The following is a 19,633-nucleotide window of genomic DNA, read 5'->3' as shown; positions in this document are numbered from 1 at the left end:
TTGTAATATGCCTTCTTGTTTAGCGGTGATGTGTAATAATTACAGTTTTTTTTTCTTTTGTTTCTATTCTTTGGTTGATTTTCTCTTCCTTCACTTCAAGAATTCTTTTTGGTGATTGATATATTGAGGTAGTTAGTTTTCACTATCCAATGGATGGAGGTTATAGTGCGTCTGTATTTCTCTTTTATGGAATATAAATGACTGAAGTATGGACAGCTGAGCTCGGCTCTTTTAAAAGAAAAACTATAATGAATTGGAAATTCTAGATGCCGTTATGATGGCTACTAAATATGGTAATAACCTTGGGATGCTAAATCTATGTATGTATAGCCATGACAAGTTCCTGTATGATGAAGAAGGCAATAGAAAATTACATCTCAAACCACTTAGGGACCAGGTTACTTTAGTTTTTTGCATATTCATTTTTCACTCCCCTTCTATATTTTTATGTTTCCAGAGCTGTATGAGGGCTTGTTTTCTGTGTAACAAATAGTCCTTCCTTGTGACCGTATTTAATATTCCCTGGGGACATGTACAATTCCCTTTTGGCATAGTTTTTCTTTTTAATTTGCAACTTTAAGCAACTTGCGACTAATTAGTCGCATTTGCTAGCAGTGTAGTGAACTACGCTGGTTCTAAGATTTCATGCAGTGTGCCATATATATCTTTATACTCCCACTGTCAGTTCTTTTTCTGTGACTGTTTGACTATGGATTTATCCCATTTTTGCGCCTAAAAAGTCACAAAACAGAGCATGCTAGACTCAGACTTACTTACAAGAAGAAAATAAAATGTCAGCAAAAATAAAAGGAAACGCATATTTAGCCTACAATGGCCTACATAAATGTATTTTTTTTCAGTTATGCTAAAAAACAAAAAACAAAAACAAAACATCACAAATAATTCCAATACTATTTTACTGTTAGGTCATTGAAACATAATTGACATTTTTCAAAATCCATTACTTGGACCCATGCAAAAACTGCAGACCCTTGTTTGACATCCTTTCAAACATGTTGGAAATTAAACCAAAGTCTTGGCAGATTTGACAATCCCCTTTTTTGGACACCACAAATGTTAAAAGATGATCTCATAATTAAATGCTTATTCCGCCTGTCTCCAAATCAGATTCCTCAAATCCTTCATCGGGGGGCTGTGCAGAAGGAAGACTTTCCGAAACCCAATATGATGTCCGGCCAGGCCACTTTCTTAGGGTGCATTCACACATTCAGATGCAGTTTTTGAAGCAAAAAGCAGGTGTGGATCATAATGGGTGAGAAAATATCATTTTAGAGAAGCTGCTATTCCACTCCTGGTTTGGACAAAAATTACATCTGAAAAACGGAACATTTGAAAGCACCCTAGTTGTCTCACCAAGCCTGTGTTTCGTGAACTTAATGGGATCCATGCTTTAGTGCCTGTCTTTAAATGGTGTTTGGAGTCTTGTCGATGGCAGATGATGTTGTGAATTGGAATGAGCGCAGTTAATATTTGTGACTAAAAAGTCGCAAACCAAAACACAAAGTCGCAAAAGTGAAACTAAACGGGCAACACATCACATGTATCACAATGGGAAAAAACTTAAGATACATTGCAATGGTTAAAGTAGGCCAACTTCAGGAAACTTGAAAGATTTCAAAAAACTATGATATGTGTGCCCTATTCTGACGCTAATAAGTTTTTATACTTCGGTATATGGAGCTCGGTAAAATATAATTCTTTGCGGGACGAGCAGACATTTTCACTGCTAACATTTTGGGGACTGTATGACTCTTTGATCACTTTTATTCAAATTTTTATGAGTTGCATAAATGGCAAAAAGTGGCAATTCTGACATTTGGTCACTTTTTTCTGTTATGGGATTCACCACTGGGAATAAATGTTTTTTTTATATTTTGATAGATCAGGAGATTTTTGGGACGCAATGATACCTGACATGTTTGTGATTCCATATGTTTATTTTATGTGTTCTAAGCAAAGGGTGATTTTTTTTTTTTCCTTTTTATTTATAGGTCCCCTTGGGTATTTGAACGCTAAGTGGTCTGATGGCTCATGCAATATATGGCAATACAAAGGTGTTGCAATATAATGTGAATTTAAAGGTCTATTATTACAGCCTGTTTCCAGCAGGCTGGGATAGAGAGCATTCATTGGCAGCTATAGAAGCCTCCCAGAGGTTCTCAGCTGTCATGGCAACCAATAAACAACCCCTGATTATGTTATGGTGGGTGCTGCTTGGTAGTAATATGGCTGTGCCCGCGTGAAGCTGCTGATTATGTGAAATAATCAGGTTTAACCACAGCAACTAACAGGTTAACTGCCACAACTGTTGCCAGCACCAACTACACTGCAGGTGTCTGTTGTATAATACAGCAGATACCTGGCCTATATGGAGAGAAAACTGCCTTCTCCTTTAGGCTATGACATATATTTACATTGGGTAGTCCTTAAGAAGTTAAAGTTAAAGATTAGTAAGATAGAGCTGCTCTTAAAGGGAACCTGTCCCCTGGCACCACATTTTCACCAAAGACAGGTTGTAGTAGCCTATTACATCTGCATTGCAAATAGTTATTGTGCCTTCTCTAAGCATTTGCATTACAATATATTTGTGTGTTATAACTTAACTTGCACCATGACAGAATCTTCTGTGTCGTCCCAGGGGTTGGGCTTTGGTTTGGATGCATTTTTAAAAACAACATGTGTCTTGTCTGTGCTGCAGAGTGCTCAGCTCGCAGCTCCCACCTTTGTGCTCCTGTACAGCTCCTCCCTCCTCCTCCCCACAGATATCACAGTCTGGTGAGCTGACATCAGTGGGAGAGAGAGAAACTGTACAGGATCACAAAGAAGGGGGCCAAGAGCTGAGCAGTCTGCAGCACAGACAAGTCACATGTTGCTTTTTGAAATGCATCCAAACCAAAGCCCAACCCCTAGGACTACACATAGGATTCAGACAGGGTGCAAGGTAAGTTATAACACAGAATTATATTGTAATGCAAATGCTTAGAAAAGGCAGATAGACATATTTGCACTGCAGGTGTGATGGGCTTCTGCAACCCGTCTTTAGTGAAAATGAGGTCCCTGGTGACAGGTTCCCTTTAAAGTGGTTGGCCATTTTTCAATAAATCTCTTCTATTAGACATGTAAGTGCATGTATACTGTATGTACTTGTGTATTTTGAAAGATTCCGCCTTTCCTGGTTCTGCCATCTACATATACACTCAGCTGCCTTTTCTGTCTCTGCCCTAAGTTGTCCATAATGTGGGTCTGCATACAGTGCAAAAGTACATAGTAGAACAGTTGAATTACATGATGAACTGGCATTTCTATGAGCACTTGTTTTATAGGAATCTAAACCATTTGTAATTTGCAATATTGCAGACATTGTTGGGTAGCTGCCTTGGAGATCCATGCTATAATACATTAGTGTATGCTATTAGTTGCAGCAGGACTGTGAAAGGTGGATTCATATTGTACTGTTAAATAGTATGTATATTTGTTCATTATTATGAATGTTGTGTATTTAGCTGCTCCACAACCTTTCCCCCTGCTCTGAGTAAAAACTGCAGGAGACTTCCGGTTGGATACTGCAGCAGACTCTTAGAGCATAGGGGAACTGTTCAGTGTTGATGATTACCTGATAAACAATCTTTTATGCAGTAAAAAAAACATTTATTTCTTGGCAGTACATTGGGATGAAACAATAAAATAGTGCAGGGAAGAATTTATCCTCCAGGTCTTTCCATGTTAAAGGACAATACAAACTAGCAAAGATCAAATTGTTCTGCCATTAGTCTGAACTCGTCCTCCCATGCAGTTGCTACCCACAAACAATGAAATTATATAGGACTTAAGGGTTAATCACTTTTATGACTGCTTTTCCGCTTGTATTGTGGAAAAGGCAGAAACCTAATATGAAGTGTAATTTAATTGATTGGCTGGTCGTCCCCCCCCCCTCCCCCCCTGATGTATCAGTCATTAGTTTTTCTCTCCAATATTTATAGCTCCTGAGCATCAGTTTACTTGTGTTTGTATACGTTGTATCAGATCAGAACTTTCATTACATTTAATAATATTATTAAACTTTGCATAAAACAATCAATATTTGAGTTTAAAAAAATATTTGCTACACTAAAATAATTTAGGATATGTCTGGATTACTGCATGGCAAATACATTTCTTTCTTTTCATAAATATTATTACCAAATCTTATTTTAAAGACTGAGTAAATAGCACATAGAAACGGCAATTTCTGTGAAGAGAATAACCCTACACAGAGGTATAGCAAAAATTATGGCCCCAAACTATTGCTTTCATGTCCTGGACTGGATTTCCATGGACAGTTCCCTTTTTTATCTGCTTAAATTCCTTTTTTTTTTTTTTTTACACATAGAGGAATATTTATCAGGGCTTCTGCGCCATGTATTCAATGTTCATATTCCCGGAATACCCCTTTAATGCTAGTATCTGAATCTACATTTTAGATCGCATAGCATTTCTTGACACAAAGTGACACTGACCATAGAAAGAGGATTCACTGTTGAATCTAGAAGACAATTGTGTCCATCGCAATCTGAAACAATAGCTGGCTGTCTTTTCTGTCCAAAACAATGGACTCTTGAAATACTATACCTCCCTCATTTAGGGCAGAGACAAAACCTGAACATTGCCACAAAAATACACAGATGCTAAAAAGTATACAAATGGATACAAAGAAACGTAGACTTGGTAGAAGAATTAAAAATAATTTAGCTGTTAGATACTGAAAAATTTCCACCTAGCACCAACTTGATGCAGTAGGCTAATAAATATACATAGCATTTACTCAGGTTTGACCTCTGCATCAAATCATGTAGGGACCTCACTATTGCACAGATGGTTCTGTTGTTGCTGCTCTCGAAAAAAAACTGTTTCTCCAGCATATGTTACATATACCCGCAAAAAAACAAAGAAAAATTACATTTTAAAATGTAAAGATGCCACAAAGCTGTCAATGGGCAAACTAGTTACTTTTTTAGGGTAGACATGCTAGAAAATGTCCAGTACACTGTGTCCCAGTTACAAGGCAAATATCTTAAGATTCTGCATGCCTAATAAGGCAGGCTAACATGGCACTGCTTTTGTAAGAAAAGTGCTGAGGTTTAAGTTTGTAATCCCACTCTCCATCCTGAGTGTTGTTTGGAGGGAATATCCTGCCTTTAGTGCCGACCAGGGGAAAGTTCCTGTGTTCAGACCCAGTACTGGCTACCTGGTTGTGCAGCAGCACCATTTCCTCTCTGATCCCCAACATCATGAAGAGGGAAACCCCTATCAGGCTCTGTTGGACGAAATGTTTGCCTATCCCCGGCTCCATTCTCAGTCTTTGCTGCTGAAGATGCCGCTTTCTGGACGTGATGTTTTCCCATCTTTTTCTTTCGTACAAAGTAAGCAAGAAGAAGCAGACCAAGTAAAATTAAAAGCAATATAAGACAGACAGGAAGTACAATGCTATACATGTGGGAGCTCATGAAACCAAGAACTGTACCCTCAACTGCTGGGCTAGAGGAATCCGATGCATTTGTACTCAATGAACTGTTGAAGATATATTTCGGGGTAGTGATTTCACTTTGATATTCTGATGACATCCAAAGGTCTGGTGACAAAGTGTTAGGACTTGTAATATTGACTAAAATTTTAGGAGTTCTTGCTGGTACCAAGTATGTCGTCTGTGTTGAATTTGTAGTTGGGGAAATATTTACAGTGACAAATGAATCGCTAGAAGTTGAAATAAAGTCTTTAGTTGTTTCTGACTGTGTTGTTGGCTTGTTGCTTGTAGACCCCAAAACAGTAGTTGTCTCCCAACTTGTAGTTTGTATGTGAGTGACAAACATCTCATGTGTGGGATCTGCAGATCTGGATGTAGGTGAATTTGTGGTGGTTGACGAGCTCTCGGGAACACTGAGCAGAATGACATTATTAATATTAGAAGAATTGTATGGTACGGTGTTAAATCTGACTGTAACATTGGCTGGAGGCACGTGACTAGCACTGACCAACAGACTAAAGCGGTCACTTTGTATGCCTTGTCCACTCTGGTCATCCTCCCATAACTCCACTCCAATAATTCCACTTTCTAGCTCCTCTTGTGTGAAGACATTGGTGCTTGTCCTTTCACCACTGCCACCCTTATGAGGAAATCTCACCAACCTCCCTTTTCTTGGATGGCGAAGTACTATAAACTGTGGGATGCTGTTTATTTGTGTGCCAAGTTCACTTGCATCAATAACTTCAGTTCCTAGTTTAACTGTACATCCTCTTGGCCACTGTTGTCTGTCTCCTATCTTCACCATTGCCGATACTTGTACTGTGATTTTTCCAATATATTCCTCTTCCATTTGAGAGATGGCAACAAATTCAAATTCATCTTTGGTGGAGAGAAAGCTGGTGAATTCATAAGATACCTCATTGTTGTTCACCTGGTCCCATTGAAACTCTAATACTGGTGTCCGGCCAACAACAACCTGGCCAGAAGTTGGCTTTCCAGTTATCTTATATACATATGTATTTGCCATTTTGTCAAGTGTAGGAGAGACGTGTCCTAGTGTAATGTTGGCTCTTCCAGATACTTGCTCGACTTCAAGAATAGCCTGATGAATTGGGAGAACCTTTATTGGCAGATTTGCTAGAAACGGCATCTGCAGTCCATCTGTTACATTAAATCTTATTTCTCCTGAAACTGCAGTTTGGTTAGCCAAAAGCATTAGGTTTGACTTGGTAAGATCTTCTTGTGTAAACTGGAAGACTTGAGAAGATTGGTTTCCACTTGTTTCCACTGATACACCTAGTGGCAAATCCAATATTGTATACACTATATTATTTGGAGGAGCAAGTGAGTTATCTACAGATAAATGACCTTCAGTAAGTGAAATATATGAACCCACTGCTAATTGTAATCTTAACTTTGGTGGAGATAAAATAAGAGGTATTATTGGTGCACTAGTGAAGCTTATGTTAAAAAATTCATTTATGGCTAACACATCTTTGGATTCATGAAGAAAATTGATTTTTGGCCTTAATTGGGCCATGAAGTGAAAGCCATCTAAAAGACTCTCAGACTTTGTATCGGAATTGGTATAGTATAGACTACCATTTTCCAGATGAGACTGTAAGAAATATGGATTTTCTGAGTCAAGAATCCCATCATTAACGGAGAGATGACCATATGAAGGAAAACTGATGATTGAGAAAACAACATCATGTGTTTGTTTGGAGTAGCTTGAATTTGCCAAAAGGTTGGAACCGTCAAGGGTGTCTAGAGTTATTGGTGACGAACCACCTTGCTGAACAGTGAGACCTGTGTAGAAAAAAATAGTAACAATAAAATGATTTCATTTTTATCATTGAATCAGTGCACATCCTATTGTACATAACAAGTTTTGAAGGTCTCTTGGTAAACACTTTGCTAAAGAAAAAGTATTATTGTAGTCTTTAGTGACTTGTCAGGTCAGGAGTTTTAAAATTTGTTGAATTTCTGACTTTATTATTCTTTTGTGGTTGAGTTACCTAAATGGTTTGCTGTCATACACCATGGGACAAACAATAAGTGTTGTACAACTTTGATATGAACAACATCATATATGAGTGACTTATAACAAGGAAGACAAATTTCAGGGTGACGGGGATCCAGCATCAAACAATGTGTACATAGGACTGTTAAGATTTCATCAAAAATGTAATCTTCATTTTAAAAAATAAACATCTAGTAAATGGAAAACATAGACACAAAAATAACAAAAAAAACACGAGACAAAAAAGTAGCAGCGGTAACGCGTTTCGGACTATAACATCCTAGTCCTTAGTCATCTAGTTATGACTAAGTACTAGGATGTTATAGTCTGAAAAGCGTTACCGCTGCTACTTTTTTGTCTCGTGTTTTTTTGTGGCTATGTTTTCCATTTACAAGATGTTTATTTTTTAAAATGAAGATTAAATTTTGATGAAATCTTAACAGTCCTATGCACACATTTTTCGATGTTGGATCCCCATCATCCTGCAATTTGTCTTCCTTGTTATAAGTATTCAGCACACTGGAAATCCGGACCAGTATCTTTCAGGGGATACGGTGCACCTGACCATCCGGCACTTGGAAATTACACAGCCTCCTATGGTGAGCCGTTACCCTTTTTTTGCTTTTTTGTCTTTTTATATTGCTATATGAGTGACTGCGCCTCCAGTGAAATAGGAGACAAAGACCCCTTATGTTCTTTGGTGCTCCCGAACATTTACAACCTAATTCTTTTGATAAGCGACCACCCATTTGAACTGTTCCAAACATATAATTAGCTAGATTTACAATTCCCATTGCCACATACTACTGTGGATTTGTGTAGTCTCCTATTTAATCCCTGTGATTCCATCACAGCATGTGCTTATTGCAAAATGTTCACATTGTGCACCACTAAATAGTACTTGTAAATGGTTATTTGCTCACGGTGTGTAAAGCAGGTGTATACACTGTTTGGAGCATGTCATACAGACTTGGTAATCTACACCCAGAGCATGATATGACCTTTGCTCATAGTCACAGTTTAGTTGAATTTTAAGAATTTGTTATGCATACATTAACTTGTGTGATCCACACAGACTTGTAACCATGATGTAGCAATGTTTTATGTTGTTAGACCTGGTAACTATGTACATTCCCATATTTTAACCACTTGACTGTATATACCCTCTCAGCTTGTGAAATATTTCTTCTCTTTTCAGCTAGATATTAAAGGACATCTACCACCAGGATTAAGGATTGTAAACCAAGCACACTGACATACTGCTGTGTGCCCCCTCTGGTGGGATCCATTCTGCTTTAAGCTTCCTATACCCTTGTTTTTAAGAAAAAAAGGCTTTACAATTATGCGATGAGCCTGAGGGGCTCCCAATTCCATAGATGTTACTGGAGCCTTGAGCCCCTCAGGCTCATTTGTATAATTTTAAAAGCCTTTTTTAAAAAACAAAAAAAACAAAACAGGACATTAGAAGCTAAAATAAGAGCAGATCTTGCAAGAGGGGGGACACACCAGCATGAAAGTGTACTTGGTTTACAATCCTTTATCTTTGTGGTAGATGTCCTTTAAGAGCATTTTGTATAAGGCCTAATTCCCATGAAATGTTATATTAACAATTAATATTAATTATTAATATAAGAAAAAGAAGGTAGATGGAATTATGAAAATTAATCTTACCTGAGTTCCTCCAGAGCTTTGTATGCAACTGTGGACATGAGCTCTGGAATGTCACCGTCACATTTAATATATATTGCTGGGAGGTTGTATGAGTAGATTGCACATGGAACAAAAAGAAATCTTGAGCACTCCAAAATGGAGTTGGTGAGTCTACATGTTGATAAAACACCAAGCCTGCATCTATCTGTAATACAGAGAAGTTTTATCATTGACCACATCACCCAGAAATGATATGTAATGTGAAAGTGAGCAAGCAGGAGACACAACGCACCTCTTCTTGGGTAAAGTTGGCCAACACCTCGCCGTTTCCTCCGTGGACAATGTCACCAATGTGTGGAGGCTTTTCTATATGATACACTAGTATGGGTTCAGTGCCCTTTTGCTCATTGGTCCTTGCGTTCATATGTTGCTTGGTGATTTGTTGAAGAGAACCTAGCACATAAATAAAGATATTCTGAATGTAGGAATAGAGGTTCTGTGAAAGATTTAAGAATAAATTTTAGTCACTTACGTGGACACACTACAAGGTTATATAGTGATTCCATGGTAACTGTGATTGGTGTTGCTCGGATATGGAAAAATAATTGCTCGGATTCATTTTCTCCATCAGTTACTTTGAAGAAGAACCCCCCATCCAACTCTCCTATATGAAAGGAAAAGTATAGACTTTTATTTTATTCCCTGTTAGTTCATCATTCCTTCGATATATTTGCCGAATACCTTGTACCTCAATATTGTTCTTATATCCAGCTGTTAGTATTAATAGGTCATCTTAGGGCAAGTTAAAGGGGTATTCTCGCCTGGGCATTCACATTCAGTTTGATAAATCTGCCATATATAAACATTTCTTCAATTAGATGTTATTAAAAAAAATGTTCCTCTGTGAAGATAATTTCTCATAAATGTAGTGATATGGTCCCTTAGAAACGACATGGCTTCCTCGGATACGGCCACGTCTGCTGGAGGGATTGCACAAAGAAACAAATTGTTTTTGTATACGAAATGTCCGGGATTTACTACATGACCCACAGCCGTCCTGTGGTAATGATTGCGAAGCCAGGAGGTCAGACAGGACTCAATAGCTCATGTCTGGCCACCGCTGCCAGTGTGACGTGGTCGTAACCGAGGAAGCCATCTCGTTTCTAAGGGACAGAATGACTACATTTATGAGAAATTATCTTCACACAGGAACATTTTTTTTAATAACATCCAATTGAAGAAATGTTTATAAATGGAAGATTAGTGAAACTGAATGTGAATGCCCAGACGAGAATACCCCTTTAAATTGTAGTAGGACATCACAGCGGTTCCTAGCTGACCAGGGCAAGCTGATAAATTATTATCAACAGGGTGGTCTTCATGCCACAAATATACCCTGCAGTAGCTGCTAGAGAGGGGTGGTGTACCTAGTTGAGGTTCTCCAAGAAAGGTATCAGTACTGACTTGAGTGATGCCAAGCTCTGCACATTACTGCTAAATATGTTGCCACTTTTTATATAATTATTATATTTATTTTGATAATATATCTCATAATATATATCTCACCTCTGTGCAAGAATTGCACCATCCCAAGATCCAAATCTCTCTGGGAAAAGCTTAAGACTCTACCAGGGAAGCCCCTCACTATCACTTCTCCATTGGATGGTGGGATAAAAGAATATACAACGTCTTCTGGTGCAGAGTCGTCATCAATAGCTTGCAGGGCGTCAGTGGTGATAAGAGCAGTTTCTCCCTCTAGCATCTAGCATCAAAACAAGAAATGTTATAATTGGTGCAGAATAAAAAAAATTATTCAAATTATGTAACATACATGTATATTACATGTGTGCAATATGCAGTGAACTTTACACTTGAAATTCAATTCAACCAGGTGTATACACTAAAAGAAAAAATAATAATTTCCAGTGGCTTCTGAGTATTGTACTAATCTTTAATACAACACTAGTTTGTTTGTATCCCTCCCTACTCCTGTATCAGTTCGTCTCAGGTTCCCAGGTTAGTTTTCATCGAGAGCTCACATGACGAGTAGCAGGTGGATAATTGATGGAAATGTAGGAGGAGAGAGACAACAGCCTTTTACTGAAGAGGTAAACAAAGTAATAAGCACTGTATACACAGAGAGCTCTGTACACCTGGTTACTAGGAAAGAGATTGCATGTGCAATATGAGGGCATGTACAGAATAGTTTCTGGAGTGCCTAAATACATAAAAGCATAAGAACACTAATGCAGCCATATTATTTATAGTTACCGTATATACTCGAGTATAAGCCGACCCGAGTATAAGCCGAGACCCCTAATTTTACCACAAAATACTGGGAAAACCTATTGACTCGAGTATAAGCCGAGGGTGGGAAATGCATTGGTCACAGCCTCCCCAGTATATAGCCTGCCAGCCCCCGCCCCAGTGTATATAGCCTGCCAGCCCCCGCCCCAGTGTATATAGCCTGCCAGCCCCTGCCCCAGTGTATATAGCCTGCCAGCCCCTGCCCCAGTGTATATAGCCTGCCAGCCCCTGCCCCAGTGTATATAGCCTGCCAGCCCCTGCCCCAGTGTAAATAGCCTGCCAGCCCCTGCCCCAGTGTATATAGCCTGCCAGCCCCTGCCCCAGTGTATATAGCCTGCCAGCCCCTGCCCCAGTGTATATAGCCTGCCAGCCCCTGCCCCAGTGTATATAGCCTGTCAGCCCCTGCCCCAGTGTATATAGCCTGCCAGCCCCTGCCCCAGTGTATATAGCCTGCCAGCCCCTGCCCCAGTGTATATAGCCTGCCAGACCCTGCCCCAGTGTATATAGCCTGCCAGACCCTGCCCCAGTGTATATAGCCTGCCAGACCCTGCCCCAGTGTATATAGCCTGCCAGACCCTGCCCCAGTGTATATAGCCTGCCAGACCCTGCCCCAGTGTATATAGCCTGCCAGCCCCTGCCGGACAGATCGCACAGAAGATATACAGGGGGCGCCGGAAAGGTGAGTTTAGATATATTTATTTTTTTGACTCGAGTATAACCCGAGTTTGGGTTTTTCAGCACATTTTTTGCTGGCAAAACTATACCAGGTCTGTAGTTTTTTTCAAAAGAACACCGCAAGGGGTGGAAACATCCTGTATCCACCCCATCCAGGAGCTGCAAATAATTTGCAAATATTTCACTGTTTATATGGCAGAAAACTTTTGTATAAGCAGTGATAAATCTACCCCAAAGTCCACTTTGACACTGCTGAAGATGTGTACAGAAACTCCAATGCATGTGTACAGCTCTTCCAGGAAAGAAATATATCAATTGGAAGCAGTAGGCTGAGGATACCGACTGAAGATCCATGTTACTGATTTATAATTTGCTGCCCTCAAAGAGGTATTCACGTGTCAGCAATTCATTGCATGTTCTGGCGATACCAGAACATCTACATCATCAGCGATGCAGTTTTTGTAACTGCCATAGATGTAATTGTAAGCTATGTAAACAACAAAGGACAGCACATTTAATTCTTTCCGTAGCTCAGGAACTAGGAAAAAGAATCGCTCAACATGTCATATGGTTTCTCTAGCACCTACCTAATTTTGTAACGTGGAGGCGTCCTCTACTTTTAGAACAAGGAAGATTTCTACCCTAAGATATGGTAATGCAACTATGGAAATCTACGTTCGAGGAAGTTGTCCATTGAAAGAGTTCACAAAGAGCTTGGATGATGTTTCTGTATGCAAATGTCAAAGGTTATACAGGAAAATTAACTCTAAAGAGACCTTGAATATTTTTAAATATCTCTGCCTTATGGAGTCATGAGATAGTCACAAGACAGATAAGTCGCATGTTTTAACCTTCGCTTGTGACTTCCAAGTGCAGTCACTGGACTTCTCACTAAGACAGTGGTGTGCAGTAGAATTTCATATGGAAACGGGAAACAACAGGATTGCTGATCCCTCATCATGGCCGATATTCAACATCGCCTGGAGCATCTGCCGATTGAACCTCCAAGAGGCCTTCAGCAGGAGACCGTGAGATCTTATTCAACACGTCAATAAACTACCAAAAGGGCAAGTGCCTTGATATGGAGAAAAAAGTCATATACTGTCAATGGTTCCAGGAATATGGAAACGACAACAGAGGTATAATTGACATAGTTTTTGGATAAGGCTCGATTCCATTCATGGGGTTAGGTTAGCATTAAAAACAATTAAACACTGTATATGGGCAGTGGAATATCCTATTGCTAATCAAAAAAACCTACCCTATGATAAAAGGGAGTTTATTATGCATGATAACTTGGTTTATCATTTTTGAACAGTTTTTGAATCTATTGGATGATCATGAGTCAATGAAAGGTTACTTTCAGCAAGATGGAGCAAAGTGTCAATAAACAGCAAGGTAGAAATACAGTCTCTTCTTTTTTCAGAACCAGAATTTAAAGGGATGCTGAGTTTAATTTTAAAGCGACTTTAGCTACTATGGCTTCCATATCTGACATTACCAGACTTCTTTTTTTGGGGTATACTCAAAGGAAAAGTCTATCCTTTTCTATAAGTGTATTTGCCAACGTAGGTTCTGAAAGCTCCGTCCATTTATCAAATCCCTACAATTCAGATATTGATGTCCTATTGTAAAGATAGGTGATCAATAGTAATGATATATACAACCTTCTTAAATACCATTTTTCTTTTTTTGCCGGGTAAGTGCTAATGTCAACAGTGCAAATTCAAAGGCAAGGAAAGAGAAAAACGGGGTCAAATAGATAGACGCACTACGTCCAAATAAAAGTGATAAGGATTTTTATTGGTATTGTGACGACGTGTTTCGACACCGTAACGGCGTCTTCATCAGGTCTAAAAGCTATGTAGGTAGATACCGCAATACTCTCAAAAAACCCTCTCCCCTTTTTGTGCACATACTTTTTTTGGCACCTGGTTCAGTAAATCTTCTAATTTTTACCCTAACCAACAGTGCAAATTGGAAATATTAGCTTCAATTCCTGTATATTAAAGCTAATGCTGTAACATGGTTATTTGGTGTATAACTATATATCTCTTCCTTACTTATTATGACATAAATAGTAGTATAAAAATGGACATAATTGATCTCTTTGCTGTATTGACACAAAACATGCCAGGCTCTGCATGGAAACCTTAAAGGGGTATTCTCATCAGGGCATTTACATTTAATTAAATTCATTTGCCATATGTAAACATTTCTTCAATTGGCTGTTAATAAAAAAAAATGTTCCTGTGTGAAGATAATTTCTCATAAATGTAGTCATATTGTCCCTTAGAAATGAGATGGCTTCCTCGGATACGACCATGTCACACTCTGGCAGCGGTGGCCAGACATGCACTATAGAGCCCTGCCGGACCACCAGGATTCAGCGATCATTATCACAGGACTGATGTGGGTCATGTAGTAACGTCCGGACATTTTATATACAAAAACAATCTGTTTCTTTGTGCAATCCCCGCAGCAGAGGTGGCCGTATCCGAGGAAGCCATCTGGTTGCTAAGGGACAACATGACTACATTTATAAGAAATTATCTTCACACATGAACATTTTTTTTAATAACATCTAATTGAAGAAATGTTTATATATGGCAGATTAATGAAACTTAATGTGAGTGCCCAGACAAGAATACCCCTTTAAGGCTCCATGCACACACCCTGCCCAGATTTGTGCTAAAACAAGGCACACACCATCTGTAGACTAGTGTAGCTGTAGTAGTAATACAGTATTTTGTAAGTAGAGTTTGCAATTTTGAGAAATATGGAAAACAGACATAAGAAACTCAATTGTTTCAATTTTTACAAAACATAATATAGAACATTATTTATGGGCTTCTTGTATGTGCGCCAGTTATGGTCCCATCATTTTCCTGCAAAAACGTCTCACGTAGATTTCAATGTGCAATTGACAAGTCATAAACTGTCAGTCCTTAGTGTTGATGACGTAATAATACTTTGCTGTGGGTTGTAAAAAAAGAGATGTACTTCTTATATTCTTTGTTTTGAAATCCCCTCAAAAAGCAATCTCAGGAGCTGGGGACAGATCTCCTTCCCACAGCCCAGCCACATGTAGAGTTCATGTCTATGGGAGTGTAGAAGATAGCTGAGCCTTGGCTATTTCTGGTGCTCGGGTAGACTGAAATGTGGAGTTATCAAGCACGCACAGCAAACTCTCCATTAGTCTCCTTCTACACACAGGTATGTTAGCTGGGACGTAACCCACACCAGCAAAAGGCAGCGCGCTGAAGAGGAGGAGGGATGAGCACTTCCCAGCCCTCTCCATAGCAAAGCCCGGTGCCCGGACGTAAACACAAAGAAGGATAGAGCATGTTCTATCCTTTCCCCCGTGCATGGTATGGTACAGGGCCACCCATGTGTGCTCACTGTACCGCTGCCCGGCGCCATATTCGTCTATAGGAATTTTGTGGCCGGATAAACAATGGCTTTGTGAAAGCAGCCTTAGGTTGGGCTGCAGGAAGGGGTCAGACGACCCCTACATAGTCTATATTTTCAAGTAGTATTGTCATTTCATCTTATGCCATTCCTTTGTTATTCCTCTGAGATTTTATCAGTTACTTGCAATTTAGGTGTAAGAAGTGCAACTGCTAACATGAGCTCTATTAGGACCATATCGGACGATTCAGGGACACACCCCATTTAGTAACACCCATTTGTCAATTTCTAAGTAAATTGTTACATAATGCAACATGCAATTTTTCACATACATGGCTGGAGAGTGGACAGGCCTTCTCTTACAGGGAGGAATGAAATGACTGATTTTCATACACCAACCAGAGAAGGAATTTAAGGCAGCTAATACATTTACTAATGATCTTTATCCTGTACTGGTGAATTTCCCTATTAGGATAGACTACTGGAAAGTCTGTCTTAGAATGTATCACAAAGGCTTTTTCCAAAGGTTGTGTTCAAACAGAAATGGGATTCATGATTAACACAATTGTTTACCATAACATGGGTAACTATTTGACTTCACACCGGGCTTTCTAATGTTATATACTGTTTATACTTGAGTATAAGCTGAGCTTTTCAGCACAATTTATGGCTGGCTAGATATATATTGGGGGGGCAGTAGGCTAGCTAGCTGTATACCGGTGAGCTGGCTAGCTATATATTGGGGGAAGCTGTGACCAATGATCCCCACTGACTTCTGTTTTTTTGTAATACATTTTAAGACTTTTATTGTTTCAGTTGAGACAAAAAATTGTCAAACAGTAGGACAAGAAAATAATAAATCCCCCCAAGAGTGTCACACATTCACAGAATGTCAAAACTATGTAAAAGTTATTTTAAAAGACCTTATCGTTACATCCAGATAGCAACTATACATCATTTGGTTATTTTAGGTATGTTCAGCATAAAGAACCGGAAAATTGCCATGTCCCTGAGAACAGGAAAAAGTTTCATTCAAGTCAATGTCAGCTTATCTTTAAGTCTTATCAGCATTTGTTTTACAAGTGTGATAAGCCAATGAAATGCCTTCTGGAAAAACAACTGCATAATTTGCTCTCATTCTTAGAAACAATCAAGTTGTCCTACAAAAATCTGGTCACAAATATTTTTCAGTAAGTCCTGGTATTTTTTTTTTTTTTTTTATTAAAGAGGACCTGTCATGTCAAATCGACCTGTTTGAAGTCTTTACGCTGAGAAAAATGAAAAATAAACTTTTAAGCTTACCTAAATTAGAGTCCGATCGGAAGACACATAGGAAGTTCCTGCCTTCTTTCCCGATGTGTGAGGATTGTAGAAGGACTTTGGGGCAATGCGGGAGTGTTCCCAAACAGTTGTATTCTCTGATCTCTGAATTTAATCCGCTCTATGATATCTGTATTCAAACTGCTCCCCTGCCCCTCCCCTCTGCTTTAATATCTACCAATAACCTGATCCTGCTCTTACTCAGAGCATAAGGGAGGGGCTGTGCTGTGTCCAGTGAAGAGATGCCGCACACGTGTGTAGCACAGACCTTGAACTGCTCATTAAGGAAATAATGGAAACTATGAAATGATTTGTTCCAATGATGAGCAACCAATAAAGCTGCATAGCAACATAAAGCATAACTCAAGTAAAGTAGAACATCTCAATTAAATTTCCTATTTCACAACCACAACAAGCAATCTCTGCATTGTCATCAGCATGTCATTTAAAAAGGAATATGCAAATAAGTTTCCCAAGATGGGAGCATGAAAACTATGGATATTGAGCTATCTTAAAGAAAGCAGATCTCTACAGATCAAAGTACAACATTCAAGAAGCGTATGACATGCCTGTTGTAAGCATGGAATTTCTACATGTCTAAATTTAGCTTGACAGGAAACAAATGTTAAGTTAGAATCCTCAGCTAAAAAATGATACAGTTAAACAGTCGCTTCCCGACATCATAGTGTGTGCACCGCCATCGGCACACACCATGATATCAGCGAGCGGCCAATATCATGGTGTATACGGCAGACCGCATGAGGAGCCGAAGACGGAAGAGGACCTGCGGGGGGTGTACAGAGGTTTTTTTTATTTTTTGTGGCTGGGCAGGGGGCTTCTGGCTATATATGGGGGGCATAGGCTTCTGGCTTTATACTAGGGGGCAGGCGCTGGCTATATAGTAGGGGGAAAGGGCTGGCTATATAATGGGTAGCATGTGACCAATGCATTTCCTATAGCTTATACTCAAGTTTTTCCCAGTCTTTTTGTTAAAATTAGGTGCCTCGGCTTATACTAGGGTATATACGTTAGTTAACCAATAACAGTTATATCCATGATAATATAATACAAATTAAATATGTAAATATAAAAATGTGTAAATAAACATACAAAAACAATTGACATTTCAGGTGAGTAAATTGTGCATGTTAGCACAATTTTAACTTTTGAACAACCCACCAAATTTTAGACTCTTGAAATCCTTGTACCTTTGTTCATACTCTCAATACACATGTACACAGGAGCCATTGAAGGTCCTCTAAAGGTCCTTAAAACACAAATTGAAAGCAGGCAGAAGGGAAGCATCCTCCATTCCCACAGAAGCTTGATTCTAGTACCATATTTAGGAAGTGAATTTCAGACTTGTAGGGGTTATAATATTCAAACAGCCCAGGGCCCAGGGGAGTCTTAATATGCCCTTGTTGGGCACAGTGGAGTACTGTATATAGCTTCAGAACAAATAAGTTATAGGTTAGTGGGATTTGGACTGATGAAACCCCTAGTGGTCAAAATAAAGGGTCCCTGAAAATAAAGCCTAGTGCAATTTTTTTCAAGCTTAGGAATATAGGCCTCCCCTGAAAATAAGACCTAGCGGCAGTCATTGCTACAGCCTCTCCCCAACCCAATACATATAGGGGCACATTTACTTACCCGGTACTGTCGCAATCCCTGCTGTGCGTTGTCCGACGATCATGGACTCCAGCGCGATTCACAAAGGTCATGCGCCTGATTTCCTGCATGTGTCACTTCCCCGCTCAGTCCGGCCGGAGTTCACCTTCTTCTTCCTGGTGCATGTAAGTGTATGTCTTGTGACACAATTTAAATGTTAAATCCCGCGCTCTGTCTGAATCAGTCGGATCGTCCAACGGCCCGCCCCCCGATTTCTGTCGCATGAAAGCCAGCGCCGATGCGGCAAAAACCGATCGTCTGCGACACAATCCCCTTCTAGATGCCTGCCCAGGGGCGCGATCCCCATAAGCGACAGAAAACCCAACGCAATGCGGCCGCGGGACTCTTAGTAAATAAGCCCCACAGTATTGGTAGATCATTTAGATACAGCAAAAGGTTCACGGGATAAAACCACTGACTGTTGCTACTGTTGCAAAGGCTACGTGCAGCTATCCGGACAAGCAGGGCTCATTGAAGGAAAGTGCTAAACATGAGAGATTCAAATAGAAATAGAGTCCCAATAAATTCAGCATGAAATTCAGTGTTATAATCATGTTAGAGAAGTTTTTGACATTATTGTCCTTAATTAAAAAGTCCTGCTTTTTATGCATAATCACTAAGTTGGAAAATGTACCAGAGATTGTTGTACATGGACAGAGAGTAAAAAGACTTATTCGATGGAATTCAGAATTATATGCTGATGTATGCGATCGCAGGACTACAGGAGATTAATAAATGCCGATTTTTTTTTTTTTTTTTTTTTGTGAATTCTTGTTCATGGAAAAATAAAACCGCTGTAGGAGCAAAAATTATTATAAGACTCTGTTTTATTTTTGGGGAAGCAGGGGTAGGCAGTTTGGGTAGTAGCCTTCATACTGAGAAGCACCTTCACCCATGAAATCCTCATACATCTGTTTCTGCTCTCAGTACATTTGTACACAAGAGCTGTTTCAGGACCTTTGAAGATCCTGAAACTGCAGATTGAAAGCAGGCAGAAAGGGCGCATCATCCATTCCCCAAGAAGCTTGATTCTAGTGAAATATGTAGGTGCTATAATA

At 39.4% G+C, this 19,633-nt stretch overlaps 1 protein-coding gene across 1 annotated transcript in view; it reads right to left on the bottom strand.

Moving 5' to 3' along the window:
• Window positions 1–4,339: 4,339 nt before the first annotated feature.
• Window positions 4,340–19,633, bottom strand: part of CSPG4 (chondroitin sulfate proteoglycan 4) — a 67,713-nt gene continuing 52,419 nt past the window's right edge. The window contains exons 6-10 of the mRNA XM_072147866.1: window positions 10,761–10,956; window positions 9,727–9,858; window positions 9,487–9,647; window positions 9,216–9,399; window positions 4,340–7,330 (exon numbers count right to left, since the gene is read on the bottom strand). Coding sequence (XP_072003967.1) covers window positions 5,226–7,330; window positions 9,216–9,399; window positions 9,487–9,647; window positions 9,727–9,858; window positions 10,761–10,956 — 2,778 coding nt within the window. The 3' untranslated portion in view covers window positions 4,340–5,225. The remainder of the gene's footprint in view (window positions 7,331–9,215; window positions 9,400–9,486; window positions 9,648–9,726; window positions 9,859–10,760; window positions 10,957–19,633) is intronic.

Source organism: Engystomops pustulosus, chromosome 4 (assembly GCF_040894005.1).
Source record: "Engystomops pustulosus chromosome 4, aEngPut4.maternal, whole genome shotgun sequence".
In the NCBI taxonomy this organism is placed as follows: Eukaryota; Metazoa; Chordata; class Amphibia; order Anura; family Leptodactylidae; genus Engystomops; species Engystomops pustulosus.
The sequence above is the reverse complement of the archived record's forward strand: the minus strand, read 5'-3'. Positions and strand labels throughout refer to the sequence as shown.